We start from the raw sequence: 27,614 nt of genomic DNA on the forward strand, positions 1-27,614 counted from the left end.
GAATGATGGAGCCTAGTCATTTCAGGTAGCAGGGATACCTCTGTAGGTTTCCAATGGAGGAAAAAAACTAGCGTTAACACTCATTCTCAAGAAATTGCATAACTTAAATGTCAACTCCAAGCTACCTATTTGCTTGAGCAGTACTTTACCAATATAGTAGCTACTTAAACAATTACTTGTCAACTAACTTAGTAATACAATTATATATAGAGAATAAAGAATTTATAGTATAATTTATCCCCTAATTACAAATCATATTTCCAATCAAGCTTATATAGCATACAGAAACTTTTCCACCCAAGGAAGGACATGGGATTGTTATGATGTTAATACGAAACAGCAAAAACCACCAACACTATTTCTTTTTCTTTTTTTTTTTATATATATAAAATAAATTATTTATTTAACGTGTGTTGCGTAGTAAGCAAACGTAGAAATCCATTACTGTATTAAACGGACAATATTTAATGCAATAAAGTTGCACAGACCTTCAAAATTTCTTCAACACAGTGTGCATCATTGGTGATGGTCTGAAAGAGAATACATATTTATATATATATATATATATATATATATATATATATATATATATATAGTTACATTAACTACAAAAGCAGTGTATATAAAAACAAACAATATTAGAAATTGTGTGGCATGAGCCTCTTTCCACGTGGCTAATTGCATGCCAGTGTAAACAATTGCCTAAACGTATTAAAAAATAGTCTATATCTATAGTGTCATATGATAACTTAATAGCAAAACTCAAGTTCCTAGCATGTTAGGATGCCAATACTACCATGTTCTCATGTAGAAGTGTCCATAGGTTCTGCATAAAGTGAAATAAATAATGGTAGAGTCTTCTTGTTTTCAACGTGACATTGATAGAACATACAAACCATGTCAATACCAACACTGTTAAAGTATAATATATACAAGATTTACGGTTATATTACCTGTGTCCAACATCTGACTAGCCTTAAAGATTTGTTTCGAAAACAGGAAACAGGGTGCCCTTTAGATGAGTACCCAGTTAGCCGAAAACCTCAGACAGGAAAACATTTGTACACATTGTTGAAATCTTGCTCCATTAATTAAACCCAACTTTTTTTTCCATCGCATTGACAATATTTGTGGTTGGAGGTATATTTTGGGGGAAGGGCTTCACAGAGACTTTTTTGTGACTTGTTGTAAAGCACATGATTTAACACAATTCTACTGTTGTAAGTACATTATTTGTGATATGTCAAATGGGTATGAATCAATGATTAAAGAAAGCAATATTTTGACTTATCACGCATTACATTTTTAACATTGCCTGCCTGCAAGCAGTTTAATACTTTGAGAGTGAAACTGGAAATGTATTGGAACATAAACGAAAAAAAGCCTTATAAATTACAAGCACAGCCTCACAAAATAATCTATTCATCATCTGTTAGACACCCTTCTGCTTGATAAATAATTCTCAAAGGACAAACGAATTATGCTATGATGAGCTCTGTGCAAAGAGTTCATGAAGCAAATTAACAGCTGATGTGCCACATGGGGAAAGCAGAGGAGTGTGTGCGTGAACCGTTCCACCAGTAACGACGCAAGAGAACACTTGGAACTCGGTACAGTTTATATAGTCACTTTACTAAGCACAGGAAACAGGAAAGGATTAACACAACAAACACATAACACAGTGGCATGTGATTATGCAGACATTGGCACCTGAATAACCGCCTCACACATTCAACAATGGCGAATACACTACAGAGGTGAAGGGATTAGGAAAGTAACACGTAAATGTAGCCTAGACAGACATAGAGGGTACCACAACCGTAACAATTTCCAAGACGACATGTAAAATGGCTAACATCCTAATAACGTTTTGTTTCTGTACTTGTACCGTTAGCATCCATGAACATCTTTCTATGGAAATGTGTTTAGACATTTTTGTTTTTTTTGCTTCTTTAAAATATAGGGCCCTTATGTTGGGAAAAAAATTGTGAAAGCTACTGTGTTTGCTAACATTTCAGATATTTCCTGAAACGTTTAAGATGAACCAGCTTGTGATGAAACAAACACTTGGTCTGTATTTGTAGACACAAGCTCTTCAAGCAAATACCTATAAATGACCCAACAAATATCCAGGAAGGCGTTTATAAAGATATATCCTGTGCTACTTAAGATCATACTTTACCAAATTAAATATTGGGAATTTATTTTTGGTTCAGTGGTTCAGTCCCTTCGTTGTACTATATCATTTTTTTTTTATTTTTTTTTTAACTAGCAACAAATAAATCTTTAAAACAAAAATAAATAAATAAACCCAAGACAACAGTAGTCTACAGAAGCCTGAAAACCAGAAAAAAAATAAAATTTCTAAAATGCACCAAGCCCTCTTGGCCGTTTTCCTCAACAGAGTACACTACGGGTTTCAGATAATGTTATTAATAAGGACAGAGCCGGCCTTAGGCGTTGTGGCGCCCTGTGCGGACTACTCCTCTGGCGCCCCACCTCACTACCCCCCCAAACTACACCCCCCCACACTTACCTTGTTGCCGGAGTCCTGCGGTGAGAGCGGGAGGCATCCGTCTTCTCGCTCTGCCGGCATTTCATGTTGAGCGCCGGAATAGTCCGGCGCTCAACATTAGATGCCGGTACCGCAACGGAGTCACGGAGAGTAAGGGGCGCCGAGCGGTTGCTAAGAACTTCACGAGCAACCGCTTGGCGCCCCTGACCGGGACTTAGATTAAAGCATCGTTGTTTTTTTTTTAAACTTTATTTAACATCAAAAAAAATAAACGATGCTTTAATCTAAGTCCCGGTCCGGCGCCCCTGCAACCATGGCGCCCTGTGCGGTTGCACAGGTCGCACACCCCTAAGGCCAGCCCTGAATAAGGAACAAAACTAACACAAAGGCAAACACATCTATACGTTTAATAAGCAGCAGGTCCCCTTTTTAGTTACCTTGATCCGCCGCGGCTGCACAGGAACCCAGTGAAGTCACATGAATGCACATCGCATCACATGACTCCGCTCAGTTCCTGTTCCTGCTTGAGCAAGGCAGAGGGGAAACAGTGGCCCCCGCGGAAGTCGGCGAGCGGCAGCAGAAGATCTGCAGTTCAGGTAAGGTGGGGGCGGAAATGAATGTATGTATGTATGTATGTATATGTGTGTGTGTGTGGTAGCATGGATCCATGTGTAGGGGGCACAGGGAGGCTGAAAGTGATGTGCATGTATTGGCTGCCTGAGTATGATTGTTAACACTTGCTAGCAGCCAACATCAATCACACTGATATCATACCCAGGCAGCCAGTACAATAACTTTATGTACTATTTTTATTTTATTTCGGCCCCCAAAAATAGGGGTGCGTCTTATACAAGGGAGCGTCTTATACTTGGGGAAATATGATTTTATATATATATATATATATATATATATATATATATATATATATATATATATATATATATATATATATATATAGCAATCAGACTGAACTTCAGAAGTCTGCTGCTCACTGAAGACCAGGGAGCAGAAAGCTTTTCTTTACTAGACTGCTACACACGTCACACTATTGCAATCTTGCTGAAAAATAATATGCAAACAGCAAAACATACAAGTGGAAAACAGGCCTGAACTGATAATCATACAGCTGTGGTTGTTCCACTAGACAAGGTGAAAAACAAGACAAGACGGTATATTTGTCATATTGTGATAGAATTCCAGGTAACAGATAAGGCCTAAGTCAACATTAAACGTTCAGCTATATTTTTGCCCAAACAGCCATTAAAACCCATCAACCCTAGCCAAAGTAAATGTGTGATAAAGCTAAGAAAAGCTTAGAACAAAGAACATTTGATATTCATAATCTTAATTCATATCCCTTCTGACCCTGGACTGAGACCTAAACCTTCACTTGGTAGGCTTTATCACAAAATCAAACAATGACACTCATGTTTAAAGAATATCCATGATTACAAAGTCTTATCTACAAATATAAAGTTGAAAGCGGCTCTACTTGTCTGGCTTTAAAACAGAACACCGTGTACACCATATATGATATAAGCAAATCATTTTCAGTTCTATATAAGGTCATGTTACCTCACAGTCTCTCTAGCTTATACTCTCCTACACTTTGAAAGGGACAGGTGGCACCCTTTAATTCCTGTGTGTGGCTAGGGCATATGATAACTATTTAACCAAGTTTACCGAGACATTTAGACAATTACTAGTGCATTTTAGTTCCACAATTAAAATTTACATTACTGTGTATAACACCGATATACTTGCAGCCCACAGACGTTCTTAGCTTCAAGAAAAGGACATCAGGGGAGGACTTGGAAGGCACTTGGGTGCCAGTCAGATACTTGGAAAGAATGCCATGTCTAATCCATCATGTAGTTGTAAAAGCAAAATTATGATACTAAAAACATTTAACACCGTTCTCTTTAGATAAAATCAACTGCATAAAGTAATTCAATTCTACAATTCAAACCTTTGAATAAATAATTATATTGGGATATTTGTAACACTCTCCAATGAGTAATTAATAGTCAAATATCAGTCTTGTTAACTTTACAGAGGTGCGGGTAGTCTATTCTTGCATGAACATTTATTAACGTGAAAAAACTTAAAATGTAATAAAAAGTCAATGGCGTTCAAAGAGGATAGCAAATACAGACCACACTTTAGACTTCAACAAATAATAGTTCTGGCAAGTTCCGCAAGCACTCAGGGCTTTTTTGGTGAACGTGGCTTTTAAATGGTCTGCTTTACGCTGAAACCATTTAATCACATGAATTTATTTACCTATAATCCACTTCAGGCAATAATTCCATGTAATTTAATTGTATGCATTTAACCTTTGTAACTGTGTCATACCCTCCTCTGCTAACGTGCTTTACTCTCCCCATTATTTCTGCAAACCAGCTGGGTTTCATTTAGAAATATTACACATTTATTTGCACGGCCAGATATAAACAGAATGAAGCACTATGTTCTTTGCGCGGACTATTACGGTAAAAACGAGTGAACATTTTTGCAAGTCAATGTTTTCAACATCAAAATGTACGCTGTGGGATTCTCGTAAACATCTGCAGATAATTGCCTATAACTACTGATGTTTGGATCCATCCACTCCTCCTGTTGTACAGATGTAGAAAACAGACAAAAAGTGAATTGCGGAATCTTATGCTTATATTGTAGGTTTAAGCAGACTTTCAAAAGCTAATTTCCAAGTAGCCAAAGTACAACTGACAGCCGTTGTAACCTAAACACAGACACACGTGCACAGATAGGGAACCAAAGGAATGAAGTTTGATGGTAAACACACCATATGTAAAATGATCTTTGGTGCCTACACATTTGAAGCATACTAGTTACCTAAATGCCGATTTTCTTAACCCTCTTTTCTCCGATAGCGCTGGAACTTGAGTGTCCTTAGCATTAACAGTAAGCTGATGGTTCACAACATGGAATCAACCACAACAAAAGGAAAAGCACTAGGAAGGTGTTAAAGCTCACCGCCAATGTGTGACCCAGTGCTGCTTCCTAACTCACGTCATGAAGCAGTCAGATGAATTAATGAGCGCCATTTCTTGGGGGAAACACTGCACAGAACAATGAAGTGAACAACTTTACCTTTATTCCAACAATGGGAATTACTGCCCCTTTAAGTTAAAAGCATAAACCATCTATATAATGTGGTAACAGAAAGCAAGAGGACCTTGTTTTGTTGTACAGCGCTCTGGAATCTGATGGCACTATGCATATAAATTCCCTGCTTTAAAAAGGTCCATGGTCACGAGTCTCAATGCAGAAGTATACCAATATGCATTATTTTAAATAAACTATTCTATTCCTCTTACTACGGAAGAAGCTTAGAATGGGTTAACATGACCGGATGTGATACATATTAAAGGGGCACTCCAGTGCAGCCCACAAACATGGCAGAACGCATATTAAAATATCCAAGTATTTTATTGTGCATTTTTGAACCAGTTAAATTAAAAAAATGAAGCTACTTTGCTTTAGGAGAAGCTGCAGAGCAATATCCCCTCAGCGATACGGTTTTTGCTCCACAAATTGGCTCACTGAAATCAATGGAAGTGCTTTCTGCACATGGACACATGGGGGTCTTGTTAGATACCCAGGCTCAAACCTCTGCAAGCTGCAAGGCAAGTGCATGGAGGAGAGTTTTCTGCAGAATCCCCCTATACACTTGCAAGCAGGACCACACAAAAATGTAAGTGAGCTATCATATGCATGAAAGTGTATATTATGGCTGTAGCGACCTTTTAAACAGAGAAGAAAAACAGTTTCAAGTTCTGTTGATTAACCTTCAGGGCAAGGTACAAATGACCTTCTTGGGTTGTTTCTATCAGGCACTAGGCTCTGTTTACATTTCCATTGATTATATAAAGATGTCTTCTCTCTGTAGTTTTATTTCCTCCAACCTCACATGGTTTGGTAAACCTGTCTATTAAGTGTTACAAAGACCGAAAGCCAATGTTGAAGAGTAAGCAAAGAGAATCTGCCAATATGAATAAACAGTCTACTTTAGAAAATAAAAGCACACACATTAAGACAAACTTCTTTCGGGGTTATTCACTAAAGCAAGAGTTGGAAGAATAATTTGCAGGAGGAGTTGTGGTTTAAACTCCCTGTGTTCATCATATGCACCATTAACAACCATACGAGAAGAGCTGAGCTGGCCCTATATAATGCAGAGGGAAGGAAAAGCTGCAACTCTTTTGAATCAGTGAGATTTCTTATGTCTTTTACATTTTTTTTTTTCATTTTTTTTTTAGGATCAGAAGGTTTGCCATCATAATCAAAACAGACGTCCAACGAAACTGCAGTTCTTCCCCAACTCTATCTTTATTGAATAAAACTTTTTGTCAAACTTAGAGAGAACAACTTACTGACACCGGGATCACTTAACCACTAATTTTAGTTAAATAAAACTAAAGCCGTCAACCCAACATCAATGGCACATAATACGGTCTTGAGATATAAATTTTTTCCTATACACTTGGCTCCTTTGTACACAGGAGCATTTATGTCACAAGTGGACATGTCAGTACACGAACCGTCAAGGCAAAGCTCAGTAGGTTAAAGCATCTTTGCATAATGCAGAGAAGATCTATTCAAAAGGTTTAAGCCTTTTCTCTATGCGGTCAAGTACTTGAGCTATAAAGATAAAAAATACTAATAGGTCCCACGGAAGGGTACTGCATGAACATTCTGAACCATCCACTCCTTGGACTCTCGCAAAAACTATGTGTGCATTAAAATCTGTATAATAATGTGGAGGATAGAGGGTGCGTGCATGATCTTCCCGATAAGACTGACCCACCCCAGTAGACAATCCCCCGTTTATCATTCTGTGAAGTTTCTCAAGGAGCTGAAGCATGTTCACTTCATAACATGTATCAGTACAGCTTTGTTACACAATTCTGTTGTGTATATTAGAATTAGTCTGCCACAATGACTTACGTTCAATAATCACAACCCATATGTGTATATGCTTTCATTGTAACTTATAAAATGATACTGTACAAAAAAAAAGGGGATTGTATATCTTACTATATTTAAAAATGCCAGTATTAAAGATATTTGTAATACAACATGTAAAGTTGCGTTAAGGTTTTGAGCATTGTCGCCACTCTTAATGAATCTATTATTGTTTGTCTTCTGCGCCTGTTACAAATAATGTCAAAAGACTGGAATGTGTTAGCATTTGGCCCCCCCCCAATATAAAATTTTAAAAAATGCCATATGAGATGTTTTAGAATGTAAGCATTGCATACAATACATGGCTATTTTTGTTGTAATGCATTATGTTCCTTTCCCCTATGGAAAGAAGTTTAATTATTTTCTCATAAATCAAACCTGTACGTCTGTTTACTCTTGCTTTCCCCTTGCCTTGAAAATAAACAAAGCAAGTAAGTTTGTTGAACACATAGCCAAATACAAACCACAAGACAATTTAGCTTCAGGGAACTGCAGAGTTCTGTCAAGTCACTTGTTCAGGTAGTTCTGATTCAACCACAAAAACTTACGGGTTACACAAAGAGTGAACCACTGAAGAAAAAAGGCACACGCTTTCACAGAACACAAACCCTACTCTACAAAATAAAAAGATACTGAAATAATTGCTGTAAAGAAAAGGTCACTCGTATTTTGTAATACATCTAAAGAACTCCATATCGTATTTTAAAAGGTGCTTTCGAGCCACCGAATCCAACCCAATTGTCAATGTGGCATCTCCCCAGTGCACATGCACACAAAGTAAATCAAAATTATTTTAACAGTGCACTTGCGCCACTGAACATGGTTAAACACAAATGTTTCTCCTACCCCATTGTCACCAATGCCTGTAAACATTCCCAAAAAGGGTTGCAGACCCCAAAATTTGTGTTCACGTGTGTGATGAGCACACTGCTAAAATTATGGAGGGCATGTTGTCTCGCTAACACTTATTCACTAGCGGTAGATTGGCAAGAACATTGACTCAACCCCCTTGAGCTTCAGCTGCAGGAAGAGCATGGCTGGCCCTCCATAATGCATAGTTAAATCTGTACAATTTCTTCCCCCATGGAACCGTGTGGCCAATGTTGGCCAATCATAATGGATAGTGAGCTGGTAGATTTGAAACCACAACTGTCCTGCCAAATCCCCCTTTAGTGAATAAACCAATATAAGATTCTGCATAGGAAAGCTTGTTTTGGTCACTTGTGTTTCATGGCATACACTTTGCTTTCTAAAAATAAAATAGTTTCCCGATGAACTTGGACTCTAGGTTGAGCTTAGCAACAACACACTCCCTAGCGTTGTACAGAAATTACAAAAGATTACAAAAAAGAAAGTAGCATCCAATAAACTCCCTCACAACTGTGTAGAGAGACATTTTACATGATATTTCTAGGTAAACTACACACAAATGCGTTTTTCATCGCTTCAACAAGAACAGTGCCATTAAAGCATTTTGTACTGGTAATTATTAACTTAAAATCCGGGGTTATTAATAATTTACAACCACAATGATACACAGAAACACTGTTTATTCAGTATTTGGTATCTTAACTCAATGTCACAATGTGTTCCTTGCTGTTCTTCAGCCCAGGGCCGTCTTTAATATTTGACCCTGGGCAAGCATTTGCTTTCCCACTACCTCCATGCTCACTAGCAGCATGGATGGAATGACCAGGCTAGCTCGCTCGCTCGCTGGTAGTGGGTGACTGGTCAGCCAAACGCTCCATTTACTTTGGGCTGGTGAGAGGGACATCCATGATCTCCCAACCGGGCCTGCTCTTCCGATGGTGCGCGATCCAGTCTGCCTCTGGAGAGAGGTGGCAGGTTTGTGTTGGAGGCCACCAAATTGGTTCCCCTTGGAATGACTGGATAAGAGGCAGCTGCCTCTTTTGTCCCGTGTTAAAGACGGACCTGTTTCATCTGGGATTTATGTGAATACAAGTCAAAATAAGGAACAGTATCCAGTCGACAAGTTGTGAATTGTTTTTTAGAGCAACTAAGTTGCCTGTAAAGACATGGTTAAAGTATCCTAATAGGAAAAAAACCTTAATAAAGCAACTCATGGTTTTCTGGTGTCACTCCATCAAGAGACATTTCACATCGTAACCCTATTAATATATACAAATTATTATTGTTTAGATATAAGATTGGATCAATAAACATCCAGAACACAGTGTAAATTGCACCACAGTAAAGCACAGAAATCTAAAAGATACATGAACCACTAATTGCTTCCAAAGAAGCCTAACGACCCTTGAGATTATTGGAGGGTAGGGAAATAGGGGGAGGGTGTACAGAGGATTCTATAGGGACTGGCATTTACTGCACAGATGCATACCAATTTATACATACATTGTGCATATGATAGATAGAAAGATGCACACACACTATAAATTGGGTATATATTAAATGATTATATATATATATTATATCTTATATATCACACACACTGCATTTTATTTACAGAGTGCTAGCAGATTAAGCAACACTGTACATACATAATACACACATTATGTATTTCCAGCAAAAAATGCTTATACACACACACAAACTCACACCACAAGCTATACATTTACAATACACGTATACAATCACGTTTAGATGTAGAATGCAATCGGAATTGTATACAAAAGAACCCACGTTTGATGCAATAAAGAGCAAGTTGGGTTTTTTAATACCCACCCACTCAAAACAAAAGAACATCCAATCAGTTCAATACCAGAAACCTTTGTGTATACAGGAGGAGGGGCAGAATCTTACGCAAGCTATTTCGCTCATTAACATGGGGTTTTTGTTTAATGCACGTTTCCCTTAAAGCAGGACCACAGAAAACATCAATAGTTTACAGCGATGAAGGAAAAATAAAAAAAGCGATGTGCTGTTCTGCTACATCTGGCCGCACGTTCTAGCACATCCGTCCGATGACTCTGCGTTGCAACTTACCTCTGTGAACATGTCTTAGTTCCCTCCTACATGGCCAAAAGCTTTTGCTGTCTCCACACAAGCCCACTTGTCACTCCTAATCAGTGTCAACAGGTCGGTGTTTCTTCTGGCAGCAGCTCGGCAGCTTTGACAGGAAAGAACTTTTAATCTCTTCCCTAGCACAGGCAGGGCCATGAGAAGGCTTGCTGAGCTCCCAGGCATAACTCCCTTGGCTGTGCTCCTAAAAATGCTCTCTCAAGTAAATGGTTGCTTAGCAATATTTGCCTTCCCCTCTGTATATTTGAAATTGGCAACATCTGTCCCTCCGGCAGCCCGATGACTAGCGTGAAGAAGACACGATGTATGGCCAATACGCAGATAACACACCTATTTTGCGGGAATGCCCCAAAGGTCAGTTTGGAAGAAGGCTTCTTCGTCTTTTTTTTTTTTTTTTTAAAGGAGGTATCTTACTGGAGGGGAGGGAGGGACATGAGGTGATGAAAGCACCATCACCCTTGAGACTTCCTTAGTAACTGCACAGTTTACCGAGTGCTTTTTTTCCTTTTGTTCACAAGCAAACACCTGCTTAGCTCAACACTGTCTACAGACAGAAAGGTACGATGCTTGCATGCAAGCATTCACACACTCGCCGACACATTCTCAGCTACAGAAACTCCCTGAAACATGACTCCGCTTATGTAAGGTTGTCGTGAAGCCCATGTTTTCATAACACATTTGTTTAATGCAAGTTTTTCTTGCACCCTTGGTTGTAACAAACAAACAAAAAAGTTTAGTGATGGCAATTTGTACTCCACTAAATACGATGTTACAAATAATTAGCATGACCAATGTCCGCTTTACTCTCACTTTATTTTGTGGCTCGGCTTCTTCTGAGCATTAAATAGAGGTCAAGGAGTCGGCTGGGCACAGTAGATTTCTACGGAATGAGTTTTCATTACACCTAAGCTTTGTACAGTTTACAGTGATGTTGTTACATAATATATGAATGGCTTTTCTTAGCAGACTGAAATTCTAATTTTATACGATCTAAGGTTCTGAAATGAAACGGTGCCTGAAACAAGGTTAAAAAATATGTTCTTACGGCATGTGGAACAGTATGAATAAGAGTGTTGTAATCAAACCTAATGAAGCCGATTTACACAGACATGCAAAGGAAAAAAAGGGAAGAAAAACAAACAAACCCCAAAACCCTACAGTTCTCAATTCCAAAGCAAAACCCTCAGATTCAAAGGTAAATAATAAACTGCAATGCTGATCACATACGCTACTGCTGGTTATGCACATTTCAGTCATAATCGCATGCAAAGATACAAAAAGAGATCTTGTACAATCATTGTCGGCATTGGGTGGGACCAATGTTGCACACAGACATAAGTACGCATCAGTTAAACCCTGAGGGATCCCAGTTAATTACCAGGCCTTTGGGAATACTAGAAGGATATTTGGCTCTAACCCACTTTACATGTATTTTGCAGCCAATTGAGCCCATCCAAAGCTAGCTCTGCCCCTAGGAGATCCCATATACACAGCCTCGGAAGTAAAAAATACAGTATGGCATTATGAAAAGAGGCAGCCACAGCCCGGATTCTCCCCTGTCCGCAGAAGCCACTGTTACACATTCATTCAAGGAATGCCCAATCAGGCATTCACTTCCTGTAGGTGTCGCTGCTGACACCCACCCAAAGTGTACTTGAGGACAGGAGAATCTAAGCAGGGTCTTTCTAGACCCTGCTGGACTCTCCCATTGCTCCCCCTGCTGGCTGATTGCAATTTACAATGCAGGAATATGGAAGGCTGCTTGCTGATCACAACATGATCAGCACAAGCAGATCAAGAAGAGTAGGAGGAGATTTCTTATGAAAGAAATGAAAAAAATAAAATAAAATTGACCCATGACATCATTGGTATAACAAGTTTGAAAGATTCCCAAAGGGATCTCCGGCAATACTGCATTGCAACAGTGCAAAGGAAAATAAGAAAATAGCCCCCCCCCTAAAAAAGTGCCCTTCCACTGTAAGTAAATATATATATATATATATATATATATATATATATACACACACACACACACACACACACACACACAGTATCTCAAAAAAAGTGAGTACACCCCTCACATTTTTGTAAATATTTTATTATATCTTTTCATGCGACAAGGTCTCTAACATCCACCAGCTCTGTGATGTCGTCATGGAGGAGTGGAAGAGGACTCCAGTGGCAACCTGTGAAGCTCTGATGAACTCCATACCCAAGAGGGTTAAGGCAGTGCTGGAAAATAATGGTGGTCACACAAAATATTGACACTTTGGGCCCAATTTCCACTTACTCACTTTTGTTGCCAAGGTTTATACATTTATGGCTGTGTGTCGAGTTATTTTGAGGGGACAGCAAATTTATGCAGGCTGTACACTCACTACTTTACATTGTAGCAGAGTGTCATTTCTTCATTGTTGTAACATGAAAAGATGTAAAAATATTTACAAAAATGCGAGGGGTTTACTCACTTTTGTGAGATATATCTCTCTCAAAGAAATCACCACACGGAAACTCAAGTCAATAGTAAAAAGTAATGTGGGGTTTAGAAAAAAAACTTTTTTTCTATTTTATATATTTCTATGATTTTAAAAAGGCCCTACTTCTCCTGAACAAAATGATGTATAACTAACCATTTTGTCTATTCAATTCCAGTGAATCATAGGATTCATGTATATTACTTTATCATCGCATTGCTGTGACTGAAGGTTGCAATCCTACAAAGTTACAATGCTGTGCAGAACATCAGCTGTTCTGGGTGTAGCGCTGTTTGTCAAAGGTGCTCACATAACCATTTTTAAGATGGAAAACTATATATACTATTTATGCACCAAACACCACCCTTACTGTACAACTACACCAAATGTGTAACAATTAGGGCTGAGGAGCTGCAACTTCTCCCCAGGGTAAGTATTTCTTGTGGGTTAAATGAATGCACATGAAAGTACTTGCAAGTAATTTAAAAGGACACTGGAGTGTTCCTTGAAAGTTTATTCAGAGTTGTTTCTCATTTTTAGTGGTAGCAGCAGCAGCAGCAGCAGCACAGCGTAGTGTATTATACATGCACATACTTCCAATGGTCTCTTTTCACTAATGACAGAGTTCAGGTCATTCCAATGGGCAGGGTGAAGCAGACTATAGACCACAGAAACACTGAGCAAATGCCAAAAGGATAAGGTTGCTAGTCCTCAAATAAGGGTTCGACGAAAATACAAATATATGGTATCACCATCACACCTCAGAATAAGGGAAATCAAAGCCAGGTGAAGAACACTAAAATAATATACTGCTTTAACTAAAGTTGGAATGTTTGTTGGAACCATGCATTTAGGTTTTGCCTAATTTAATCAGTGTAATTTTTATAATTTAGTGATAAGAGTGATTTTTCCTTTAAGAGGAAAAAAAAAAAAAAAGATTATTCCTAAAGAACCAGTTTAGTTCCTTAGAATTTCAAAGGCCCACCTACTATGTTCACTATCAGGTGCTGACTGCTTGCAACACATGGAATATGCCTACAGACATTTACTGCTGGAATCATGCCATTAATGTAAGGAGTAAAGCCATGACAAAAACAATGCTGTATCAGCGCTTCACAACTCCAGTCATTTAAGGGACAGTTTAGTAGCGCTATCAGGGACAATAAAGAAAATGTATATTAATGTATTCTACACACTTACCTGTGGTCCAACTATTCTTGCCACTGATTGGCTGCTTAAATCAGCGGCAAAAAAGTGCTCTGAATACAATGGGAGTGGTTTCCATGCACAGAGGTCTGAATAACCCCCCACTCACAGCCTTTGCCAGACAGCACTGAAGGTGACTGGTCCATAAATGTTGAGAATGGGAAGTAACTGGGGGGTGGCAAAAAATGCAGATGGGTGGATTCAAAAGGGACATAGTGGAAATTTAAAGAGACCTCTATAGGGGGTGCAAACATGCCACAGTTTTTCTATATCCCACAATGAACACAGGCACCGCAACACTGCAAGGACAGTATTTGCACACCCCTTTATGAACCTGGGTAGCATTTTCATTTGTAGCTGACATGTAAATTAATGGTGTTGGACATTGATGGGAAAAACAACCAAATGAAGACCACTTTAAATCATCTAAATTAGAAATCTAACTAAAGTTAAAAAATAAAATACAAAAGGTTACAATTTCATTGGTAACGAGGTTTGCATGCTATATTGGCAGGCCATACATGGACTCATTTCTCGGTGGTCCCCAGAAACACCAGACTAGAGACAAAATCCAGCCTGTTGAAGATATTTACCAGCCTGAAACACTAGATTCTTTATTGTTAATAACTTTAAATTTTGGCACATCAAATCGACTGTCTTCTTCACTGGCAACGTACAACCTTAGTTTGCTTGCTGCTTCCCCTGTTCTTGTACATGTAGTATAATTATTTACAGTGCCACACCCTGTGTGTTCACACAGTTACCACCTGGAAGAATACCAGTGTGTTGGTGGAACTGGTGGAGTAAAATTTTTATTTATTTATTTATTTATTTATTTATTTTACACACACAATTTGTTCAAAAAGGCACCTCACTTTAAAGTAAGCGACAGATGACCCTAACTCAACTCCTTTAGTGCTTCCGATCCAGTGACTATGTTGGGCGACTCGCACACGTCTTCTGTCGTGGCCGCAAACTGTGAATGTCTAACATGCTTGGTGTATGTAAGCGAAACAAAAAAGTTGGGGTGGATCATCTGTGATATCATGCCACTACCCACACTCCAGCCTTGCGATGAGGTTAAATGCATATTTGTGTGTGAGTGCGAATGTGAGCATGGGTGCGTTTCAGAATGAAGGTGTACATGTGTTAGTGTGTATTAATAAGTGTGTTTAATTTGTGTAAGTGCGTTTACATATGTGTGCCAGAGTGTATATGTTGGGGGGGGGGGGACAGAGAAGGCAGACAACCAGCCCTGTGGTTTCTAGTTATGCTCCTGCTTGTACATAAACAAATGAAAAATAGAATGGCGGATTAACCTTGCCATACATACTCTTAAAAGATGGTCAATTATTTAACAGGTAAAAGGAAACTAGGAATGTAACCTACAGCATAAAATGGTTATCCAGGATTTAGTTTACTTACTCACTTGACAGAGAAAACTACAGTCAGTGACTTAGCTTCTGACGCTACTCCACCCCAGCTCAGAACAGATCATGTTCAAACAGGCCATAAAGATAAAATGAGACATTATGGGACAAATACCTAATAATATTTACAGTGACCGGGATTAGTGTTCATAAACTGCAGCTCACCTGCACAGACAAAGGAAACAGCAGTCAGCTTGGCTTTTAACCCCTTAAGGACCGGGCTCGTTTTTTCTTTTTGTACCCTGTGGGACCGAGGCTGTTTTAATACTTTTGTGGTGCTTGTGTTCAGCTGTAATTTTCTCCTCACCCATTTAGTGTACCCACATAAGTTATATATTGTTTTTTTTCAGGACAAGATGGGCTTTCTTCAGATACCATTATTTTGATCGTATCATCTTATTTACTATAAAAAAAATAAATAAAAAAAACATGGTGAAAAATTGAAAGAAAAACACATTTTATGACTTTTATTTGAAAAATCTTTTACTCACCTAAAAAAGCAAGTAAAAAAACTAGCCAAATAGATTCTACTACTTGTCCTGAGTTTAGAAATACCCAATGTTTTTTTTTTTTGTGAATAAAATTTTTATTCAGATCCGAGTGAACAGGGCAAATACAGCAAGAACCATCGGTACAGACTCCAAGACATTCGTTAAAATGTTACAGAGTACATCATCCCGAGGATGAAAAATTGGACATTAGTAAGTCGTGGTAAACACAGAAACCTTGGAAATCGTATGATGTATAAGCCGTAACAATGTAAAGAGTAGGATCTGAGATTTTGCTGTTTATGTATAACAAGTGAGCAGCGTTAGGAAGAAGGCCGATAAAGACGTGATGATAACGCCTCTATTGATGCAGATAAAGTGCTCACAGAAGGAAAAAAGAGAAATAAATAAAAATTCAACAAGAACCTAAAACATAAGGTACATTCCAACAGAACATATATAATGGCACAATTAAGTACGTGATGCAGGTCCGAAAGGAACGGAGATCTAGAGAGCAGCGGAATGCACACAGGCGACCTAGTCGCAGAGGACATCGAAGGGAGAAAAAGATCCCCAATACGCGTACATCGAGTGGTAAGACTCGGCATGTGCAATGGCGAAAGTTGGTCAGGCGCGGCCGATGTATGTGTGGGCAGAGAGACACGGTATAGTATGGGTGCAGAGAATGTTAAGGGGCAGTCAGCGCCCTGGTGTCATAATGGAGCCATGGCGTCCAGACCCTTTGGAATTGCAGTGGCGTGTGTGAGGCGTTGTGAGACATCTTTTCCAGGACACTGTGATGGTCAATAGTCGAAATTACTTCCGTGAGTAGTGGGGGAGAGTTGGCTTTCCAACATCTCGCAATGCATAATTTCGTAGCCAGGAAAAAATGTATTATCAGTTTGCGTTTGGAGGTAGGGAGAGGATCTGGAAACATATGGAGAAGAGCGGTTTCAGGACTGGGCTCCAGACGGATGCGGAGAACAGAGTGTATGGTGGAAAATATCTGAAGCCATAGAGGTACCAACAGCGGGCACGACCACCACATATGGAGCATGGTGCCCTCCTGACCACAACCTCTCCAACAGGATTTAGGGTAATTAGCGATCATGTGGGATAATCGAGATGGTGTTAGATACCAACGGCAGCTCACCTTTTTCTGCAATTCTAAGTGGTTCAAACAATGGGATACACCTCTCATCATCGTTTCCGATTCCAGCCAGGAATCAGATGGAAAAGTTTGGTTCAGTTCTCTCTCCCAGGCTCGCATATGTGGGAGTTTGTCGGCGTAGAAACTAGAAACTAACAAAGAATACCAACGGGAGATTGCTCCTTTTATCTCTGGAGCCGAGCGGAACAAGGAGAGAATAGGTTGCAGTTCGTATTGGGATGGTGCCATCGGGGAAGTAGAAGATGTAAGGACATGTCGTATTTGCAAATACTTGAAAAAGTCGCGATGCGAAATGTCGTGTGTTTGAGTGAGATGTGCAAAGGGTCTCAGGCTACCATTATGGTACAGGTCACCCAGAGTTCGCAGGGTCGGGCGCCGCCAGCTGGAGATATGCAAATCAGGGACCATGAGGTCAAGTATCTCTAAGGGGGTGAAGGGAAAGAGTCGAGCCAAGGAGGGAAATCGTCGCAAATGTCTGGACCAAATTGTGAGCATATATGAGGTAGTGGGGGGAAGCGGGGGCAACGGAGGATGTAATGTACGTTTGGTCCACAGAAGTTGTGGAATGGAGTGAGGGGAGGTATAAGCATTCTCATGGGCGATCCAGGCTGGTGCATTGGAGGAGGCATGAAACATCAAGATCGGAGATAGAATACATGCCTCATGATATGATTTGATGTGTGGTATCCCTAGCCCACCACAAAGTCTGGGAGAGAATCTAGTGTTGTTTGCCACGCGTGATTTGCCTTTAAGTCTAGTAAAGTCTATGAAGTATGATTGTATGGAGTGCAGTAGAGAGGGGGGGGGTTGGATAGGGACAGTGCGTAGAACGTATAAGAGTTTAGGGAGTGCAGTCATTTTTAGCGCGTTGATACGTCCTAGCCACGATAGTTCGTAGCTCCGCCAACGCAATATGTCCAGTTTGACTTGTCGCCAAACAGAAAGTAAGTTATGAGTGTTAAGGGATTCTACGGTTTTGGTCAATTGGATGCCCAGATAGGTTAGGGAGGTTGACTGCCAATCAAAAGAGTAAAATGTGGAGAGGGTTCGCGTTTGGGATGGGTCTATGTTAAGGCATAGGGCTTGTGTTTTGGAAATGTTGAGCTTATGGTAGGAGACCGCCGCATAAATATCAAACTGGCGTAGAAGCGCAGGTAAGGAAACCATGGGTGAGGTGATAGAGGCCAATACGTCGTCGGCAAAGAGACCGAGGGTACAAGGGGGACCGGAGCCCATAGGGAAGCCTGATATAAGAGGGTCCATACGAATATGCTCTGCTAGTGGTTCGAGTGCGAGTGCATAAAGGAGGGGGGATAAAGGGCATCCCTGCCTGGTTCCGTTTGTGATTGGGAATGGGCGAGACAGGAAGCCTAACATGGAGATACAGGCTGATGGAGAGGTGTAAAGGGCTAAGACAGCTTGAATGAATAGGGGGGGAAGGCCAAATTTATTGAGGGCCGCTGCTAGAAATTGCCAATGGAGCCTATCAAAGGCTTTTTCTGCGTCGAATGATACTAACAGTGTGGGGAGTTTGCGGCGATTAGCTGCCCAGATCACATCGATGAATTTCCGGGTATTGTCAGAGGGCTGTCTCCCTGTGACAAAACCCACTTGATCGGTATGTAATAGGGATGGGAGAAGAGGACTTAATCTGTTGGCAAGAATTTTAGCGTAAATTTTAACGTCATTATTGAGAAGGGAGATGGGTCTATAACTAGAGCAAGTGTCTGTGGGCTTATTGGGTTTGGGTATTGTAACAACATGGGCACGTAGGTTTTCTGAGGGAATTAAGCCAGAGGACATATAAGAGCGGAAGAGGGTCAACATAAAAGGGCCTAATGTGGAGAGATAAGTGCGGTAATAGAAGGAAGTGAACCCATCGGGGCCTGGGGCAGAATTTTTCCTGAGTTGGGCTACTGCTCTTTCGATTTCGCGGAGTTCTATGGGAGTGTTGATGCTCTCTGCTACGTCTGGGGATATGGAAGGGAGGGTGACTGTGGAAAGGTAAGAAGTGATGTCAGCGGGCGTGGGATGAGGAGATGTTGGCGTGTTTTGGAGGTTGTATAGGTGAGTGTAGAAGTCTGCGAAAACCTCTACCATTTGAGCTGGATTAGAGATTTTTCGTCCGGTCCGATCACGTATGTGTGGGGGTCTAGACAGAGCCAGGACGTGGCGTAATTTACGGGCAAGGAGAGTGTCTGCCTTGTTGCCTTTGGCATAGAATTTCTGTTTAAGCTTCATAAGCATGTAGGAAGTGCGTTGGGAGTTAAGGTCGGCCAGTTGAAGCCGGAGACGTTTGATCTGAGCGAGGAGAGAGTCTGTGGGGCATAGTTTATTAGTTGTTTCCAGGTCATAAAGTTTTAGAAGAAGGGTGTCTCGAGAAAGTGCGGCTTGTTTCTTGACATGAGAGGCCAGGCTAATGAGTCTACCTCGTATGACCGCCTTATGGGCATTCCAGAGGGTGGTGATAGAGACGTCAGGAGACTGATTTTCTTGAAAATATTGGGTGAGATGGGAGTGAATTTGCGATTTATGAGCGTCAGAATGTAAGAGTGTGTCATTAAGTCTCCATGAGCCTTTGCCTGCTATTGGGTGGTCCAGTTTTATTGTGAGTACTATTGGGGCATGATCGGACCAGGAAATAGTGCCTATACGGCAGGAAAGTGTCAACTGAAGGGAGAGCTTGTCTAAAAAAAAATAGTCCAAACGGGAGTATGATTTGTGTGGATTGGAGAAAAAGGTATAGTCCCTATCGGAAGGGTGAAAAACACGCCATGAGTCAAAGAGTCGATGTAAGTGGAGCAGATTTGTTAAGTCGTGGCCCAGGCGTAGAGAGTGTTGCGTGTGGGGAGAGTTGCGGGGTTTGAGGGTGTCCAAGGGGGGGTGCAGAGCGGCATTAAGGTCGCCACATAGGAGAAGTTGGCCTTTCGTATGTCGGTCGAGTTTTTCTAAGAAGGAGCGAAAAAAGGTCAGTTGGCCAGAGTTTGGAGCATAGAATGTGGCAATTGTGTACTCAACAGAATTAATAGTACAATTAAGGATGACATACCTCCCCCGTGGGTCCAGGAGCTTATGAGTGAGTGTAAATGAGAGGCGTCTGGAAATGAGAACGGAGACTCCAGCTTTTTTAGAACAAGCCATGGAGTGAAATTGTGTGGGGAAGAACTTTGAATAAAGAAACGGGTTGGGAGATTTCTTTAAATGCGTTTCTTGTACACAGAGTATGTCTGCTTTTGAAGATTTAGCTTCCTCCCATAAAAGATGACGCTTGTGGGGAGAATTAAGGCCCTTAGCATTTAGGGACAAGACATTAAGACTGGCCATGTGGACAAGTCAGGAAATTGAAGGTGAAGCTAAGGCGGATTGGATGTATGCTCAGGACCCACAGGAAAGGCATACAGAAGGACAACAGAAATAAGGAAAGGAGAGTATAAAGTGAATCTCATGGAGGTGAGCTGCGCCTGACCAGTGTGTGGTGTGCCATTGGTGTGATGCAATAAAGAAAACAAAAACAAAAAAGAACTATACATATAACAAATTAACTTGAGAAAACAAAAACAAATGAATTCACGAGTCAGTGTGAGTGCCAGCGCTGTGGGTAGCACTAAAGGGTCGGGGGGAGAGAGCCGTTATCGGGCCCGAGAACTAAGGCGAGTGGACATGAGGAATAAAATGTGTAGGGTAAGGCTCCCCATCAGAGGTAAACACAGTAGGTACAGTTTTAGAGCTGGCAAGGCACTTAGCTGAGCGGTGAAGGGATAGAGTCCCGGAACGGAAGACACGATCGAAGGCAAACGATCCACCATACAGTTATGTGCCGCGTAGCAGTCTTGCAGGGAGACGGGGAATCAGCCGAATCCGGGATCGAGCACTATCTAGCGCTGTAGGTACGCAGGGCAGGTGGGAGAAGGAGCCGGTGGAAGTTCAAGCGCAGGAGAGTCCCAGGTTGCGAAGATGGAGTGTTGCTAGGAGGCAAGCGATGGAAGACACAGATGCTCGGTATTATCACGGTTTCGTTTGGGTCGTCCACGTTCTGTGGAGTTTTTTTGGCGATGAAGAGCGATGAGGCGAGGTGGTTAAAGATGAAGTGCAGGGCGTTTGGTCGGAGTGAAGACCCCAGGAGGCGAGCAGAGTGAGACCGTCTTCAGGCGATGTAACGGTGGATGTGGAACCGTCTTTATGGATGTAGAGGCGAACCGGGTAGCCCCATCGGTAGGAGATCTGTCGAGATCTTAGGATGGATGTGATGGGAGCAAAGAGCCGTCGCCGTTGGAGAGTGAGCTGCGAGAGATCCGTTAGGAGTAAGATATCTCGAAATGGTTCGGGTAGCTCTGGTTTGCGGCGTGCAGCCTGCATGATTTTGTCTTTGATATCAAAGTAATGGATCCGGGTCAAGACGTCACGAGGTAAGTTGGATTTGACTGATTTGGGTCTGGCGACCCGGTGAAGGCGATCTAGCCTGACAGGCGAAGAGGATTCATCAGCCAAGAGAGATCGGAAGAGGTTTTGAACAAATTGAGGCAGGTCTGCCGTAGAGATTTCTTCCGGGATGCCTCTCAGCCGAATATTATTGCGGCGGGACCGATCCTCGAGGTCCATGACCTTAGTGCGGAGATCATCCAGCTCTGCCTGTACAGTGGTGTACCCGTCGGAAAGAGCGTTATGGGCTTCTGCAAAGTCGTCCATCTTCCTCTCTAGGTGATCAGTGCGTTCACCTATGTCGTCGATGTCTTTGCGGAGAGAGGATGCAATCTCTTGGAAATCCCGTTTGAGCTGTTCCCTCATGTCTTGAAGCAGGGATTTGAGGATTTGAGAGGTGAGCTGCTGATCATCCTGGTCGTCTGGGGTAGGATATGATAAGTGTGTGGCTGGTGAGGGTGGATCCGACCTGGATGGTGAGTGCGGACCCTGGGAAGCCTCGGAGTCTTCATCTGGTGCACGTGGTAGGCCGCTGTCTCGGGATGACTGCTTTTTCCGGGTTTTAGGTTCAAAAAAACCGGGCATAAGTGCAGATTTGCGTGAGCGGGAGTGCGCCATGAGGTAGGGAGCACTTGGAGAAAAAAAAGAGTCCAAAAATGATGTGGATGGCGTGCGATTTAGATCCCGGGCCTAGGAGCTCTCTCTAAGCACGTCTGCTCAGGCTGCCATCCAAGCCACGCCCCCGAAATACCCAATGTTTTAATGTTTTTTTTGCTGGTTTTTTTGTAAGTTATAGGGCAATAAGTACAAGCAGCGTTTTATAATTTCCAAACCTTTTAAAAAAAATCTGGTCAGTCTGCCTCCATCTCCTCTTTGGAACATCTTTGAAGCCGGTTAACTCAATTTAACCCATTCAAACAATATATTTTTAAAAACTAGACACCCCAGGGTATTTCAAATGCTGTTATTTTAACCCTTTCCATGCAACAGTTATACAACTACACTTTGTCAAAGTTTGTAATAGTAATTTTTTTTATTTTTTTTCACACAAATTGTACTTTAGTTATAGATATACAGGTTCTGGTATATGTCACTGTCAAACAACACCCCAATGTGTGTTCAGGAACATCTCCTGAGTACAGCGATACCCCACATGCATGGGTTTGTCAGATTGTTTGACTGGTAAAAGGCTACTTTTGGGGCATCTTTGAAGCCGGTTAACTCAATTTAACCCCGTCAAACCATATATTTTTGAAAACTAGACACCCCAGGGTATTCCAAATGCTGTTATTTTAACCCTTTCCATGCACCAATTATACAACTACACTTTGTCAAACTTTGTAATAGTAATTTGTTTTATTTATTTTTTTCCACACAAATTGTACTTTAGTTATAGATATACAGGTTCTGGTATATGTCACTGTCAAACAACACCCCAATGTGTGTTCAGGAACATCTCCTGAGTGCAGTGATACCCGACATGCATGGGTTTGTCGTGTTGTTTGAGATTTAAAATGCCACATTTGGGAAGTGCGCTTTTTTTCTCCATTTTGGTCAGTCTCTACCTATGCCCTATCTTTGAGCTCTGCCACTCCAATTTACCCCATCAGCCATTTTTTTTATATTAGACACCCCTTGGGTATTTGAAGTGCTTTTATTTTAACTCTTTGTGGAGATTTTTGAGAAATTTTAGCACTTGCTATTTTATTTTATTTTTTTAATACTTTTTTATATTTTTTTTTACACATTTTGCTGGTACTGGATGGTTCATCTAGTGACATCACTGCATAATTATTTTTAAATGTTAGCACTTTTTTTTTTTATTATTTTTTGAATATTTTACTAATCACATTGTGATTAGAAAGCTGGGCTCCATTGACGTGCATGGTTGAGTGCAGTACCTGTATTCAACCTGCAAGTGGAGCCAGAGTTCTCTAGAGGGTCTGGAGACCATCTAGCGAACTCTTTCATCTTTATTGTTTTTTTTCCCGGGCCGCCGCCATCTTGCTGATGGCGAAGATCACCGGCAGCTGCGGCTGTGACTGCTCTCCGGAGTGGTCACAGCCCATCCAGAGGTAAGTGTTTGGTGTCGCTGGATGCCTCCTGATCGAGGCATTCCAGCGACACCATTTAAGTTTAGGAGGCGATCGTTGATCGCCTCCTAATCGCATTTAAAACGGGCGTTTTATGGCGGCTGTTGACGCCCCGGGGAGGGGCCAGACATGGCCCCCGATGCCGATCTCGGCCTTGCTGAATGCCTCAACATCGAGGCATTACAGTAACGCCGTTTAAGCAAAGAAAGTGATCGTTGATCACTTTCTAAGCTTATTTAATTTTACGGTTCAGGACCGTCAAAGGTCGTTAAGCGACCGTTTTTCCATGACGGTCCTGAACCGGCAAAGGTCGTTAAGGGGTTAAACAATGTTCTAACTTTGTGTTATTGTTACTGATTTAAACTGAGGACAATGTAGCACTCCAAAACTTGAAGGTGAGAGACGTGGATAAAATTATGCTTTACTTTACTGAGAGAGGGGTAGATAAGTGGAGCAGTGTCCCAGTAGAAGTGGTACAGGTAAACCAGGGCTCGACAAATCCCAAGTGCCAGGTCGCCATGGCGACAGAGAATTTTGTCCTGGCGCCTAGGTGTTTGTCAGCCTCTTACATCCAGGAGTCTGGGCAGACAGCACAGCCACTCCGAGCCCGCCCCCGAGCCTGAGATCACTCCCACGGAGTGATCCTGTAGGCTGAAAATGTGGTTGCAGGAAAACCAGCAATCGTGTTTGAGCTGCCACAGGCAGCTTCAGGGAAGGGGGTTGTGTGTTGATTGGGTCCCCACACAAGTGTGGGGACCTGACCCAACACCCCCCCAGCTGCCTGATCGCCCCACATCGATCGCGGCATTTTAGGGGTTAATTTCCGTTTTGTACGGGGCTCTGCTGCTGGTGGTCTGCCTGGAAGCCCAGGCAGAACAGCAAAAACGAGCCTCCATAAGCCCTTTGACGACTTCTGTAGGCATGGAAGCCTACAGCAGTCATCAAAGAGACTCCCCCTGCAATGGCTGGTCTATAGACCAGCAATTGCGTCCCAGCTGCCAGAGGCAGCTTCAGGGACAGGGGGAGAGGGTTTTTCGGTCTCCACATGAGTGTGGAGACCAGCCCCAACACCCCCCTGCTGCCTGATCGCTCCCTGAGAGCGACAGTGCAGTGTTAACCCCTTCAATGCCACAATTGTGTGACACATTCGTGGCATTGCAGGGGTTAACATTTGTCCCCACAAACTTGTGGGGACTAAATATCAGTCAATGCTGTGCTCCAATGGAACATCAGCATCGAAAGTTAAAAATAAAAAATAATAATTTTTTTTTAAAAACAGCACTGACCTAAAAGTCCAGGGTGCTTCTAGGTCAAATGCTGTGAGTTTAGTAAGTGGGCTGATGATGATCAGATCACTCCTGACCAACTGTTAGTTTAAAAAAAAAATCCTGGCTCCTAACTTTTTTACCTGGCGCCTAGATTCACAACAAATTTGTCAAGCCCTGAGGTAAACAAGTTGTAGGTATTTAACCTCAAAACTATCCTAAATTTAAGAGTGCGACGATGCTTATCTTCTCTCAGAATCAGGCTATAATCTATGCATAGCACTAAAATAAACAAAACACCTTTTAGCTACAGGAAATGTGAGAGGTTTTAATTCTACCAAGGGACATGATCAGGGTAACCCTGTGCCTTTCATAAAAATAAAGGGATACCTGAGAACTTCCCAGGGTTGGCTAATTCGAGCTCACCCTTTTTCTGGGGGAGAGACATCATGAAGGTGCAGGAGTAGCAGAGTCTAGGAGCAAGTTTAACACAGACACATTTAATGGGTGGAGAGTGGGCATGGTCAAACGCCGCTCCCTTGCCCAAAGAAAGAAGAAACTAATCCAGGATCACAAGCATTTGCTCGGTAACGTAAAGAAAATAGCATTTTTCATTAAAAAACACAGTAACAGTGTGTTTTTTACCGTTTCCTTTTGCGGTTTGTTGAAGAATTTATTAATAGCTCCATTAGCCAGACAACTACTTTTCTAGTAAATAATGTTCAAGAATCAGTTCAATGTTTTGTGGAAAACAATGCAACATATGTATAAATGTACTGTGACACTGTACAGCCCCAGAGATTTTATACACAAATGATGTGTAAATTGTGTTTAAGGGTCCTGGGGTGGAGCATTTGGGGGCAGGGTAGGCCAATTCGCCAGCTCCAGTGTTACAACAGACTGGAAGTCCACATCGGATATCCATAGACCAGTCCAGGACTTTGATGAAATCTAATCAGGTGTAGGAAGTGGACATTTAAACTCTCTGGAGTGTGAGAAGATAGAAAGCTCCCCTGCGCTCCCAGGGCAGAGAGGCCATAAAGACAATCCCTAGGCCAAGTGCGGCACTACCTGACTGGATCAGTTTTGTGTATTTTGTCTAGGAGAGGTATTCAAGAACCTGGCTTAGTTGGGAAGTCAGAGAGTAGCTGGGGCTTGCCAGCCCAGACCAGCAACGTATAAGCCAGACAAAGCTTCAATTGGGAGCTAGGCTTTCATTTTATTATTTTGTTTCGATTTCTGCACTTGTAAATAATAGACACAATTTGCTGCAAACTGATGTCTCTGAGCATTATTGCCCAAGAAGGCCGTGCTTGAGACATTTATGAGCCTTAACTAACAGGGTACTGTATTTATATGGATATTACAGATACTGTAGCACAGTCACCAAACTTGCCCTTCAAGTCTTTGAAACAGAGTAGGTACTAAGACTTCTATGTTAATCATTTGTAAGGCGATGCTGCAAGTGCAGGTAGAACTGGAGTTCTTTGCCCTTGTAAACAGATATGCAGTTTAACACTTGTCTGACTAATAGCTTTGGAACAGTTTAGCACCTGTCCTCCACGTCTGTGGATGAGGTAGTCTGCATCAAAGTGATGACTATCTGGGCAAGAATTGTGTTGAAAGTGTCTTCTACAGGGAGCTTGCCAGCTAATGTTGCTATAGCACTCTAGCAGCTGCTGAGTGGTCCTTGAGTGACCAGGTCATTTCATGTCTGGAGGACCAGATCTGGTTTATGTACCTACTGTAGCACACCTAACCATTGGAAAGACCTTTAATAATACCTCAACACTAATTGAACTCTTTGATGGCATCATGCAGTTGCTGCAGATTTGTCAGCTGCGAATCATAAAGGGATGGACATGGTCAGCAACAATACTCAGGTAGGCTGTCGCATTTAAACAATGCTCAATTGGTACTAATGGGCCCAAAGTGTGCCAAGAAAATGTCCCCTAAATGCATTGAGCTGCTGCCATGTGATTGGCTGATAGCTATTTATGTTAACAAGCAATTGAGAAGTGAGTGTATATTAATAGCACAGTTAAATGGTGGTGGGGTTTAAGTGTATGGATGCTTTGATTCATCAAGCAGCTGCGTTTAAGAAACCTTATGTATAACAGTTAGGCTGGTAAAAAACATTTTCTGTAATGGTACTTGCTGGATCTTGGAGATAAGGAGGTCATGCTGTCCCTGGAGGGAGAGCCATCTCCTGACAGATAGCATCACTGAAGTCTCCTACAGCTACACAACCATTTACTTAGGCTAAAAAAAAGAGCATCTCTACAGTTTGAACAAGGCAACAAGACCACAATACAGGCAACAGATTGCAAAGGTGCAGCTAGGAGCTTATTAGGATATGATATCAAGTATGACTATAATTGGAGAGAAATGGTTGGTTTAAAAAATTAAAGTAGTTAAAAGTACGCATTTAAAAATTAGACACCATGGTTGTAGATGCCTATTGCAGGCATGAAACTATATTTATCTGAAAAACGGTCACACAGCCAGCAGTATGTAGGATTGGACAAAACATTATCGGTTTTTTTATTTTATTATTATTATAA

General features: G+C 41.5%; 1 protein-coding gene across 1 annotated transcript in view; it reads right to left on the bottom strand.

Moving 5' to 3' along the window:
* Positions 1 to 27,614, bottom strand: part of LOC149286963 (AF4/FMR2 family member 1-like) — a 54,037-nt gene that overhangs the window by 18,241 nt on the left and 8,182 nt on the right. The window contains exon 3 of the mRNA XM_089493577.1: positions 489 to 530. Coding sequence (XP_089349703.1) covers positions 489 to 530 — 42 coding nt within the window. The remainder of the gene's footprint in view (positions 1 to 488; positions 531 to 27,614) is intronic.

The sequence above is a fragment of the Sceloporus occidentalis genome, unplaced genomic scaffold (genome assembly GCF_023333645.1).
Source record: "Sceloporus occidentalis isolate IW3139 unplaced genomic scaffold, rSceOcc1.0.p SCAF_65, whole genome shotgun sequence".
NCBI classification, from domain to species: Eukaryota; Metazoa; Chordata; class Lepidosauria; order Squamata; family Phrynosomatidae; genus Sceloporus; species Sceloporus occidentalis.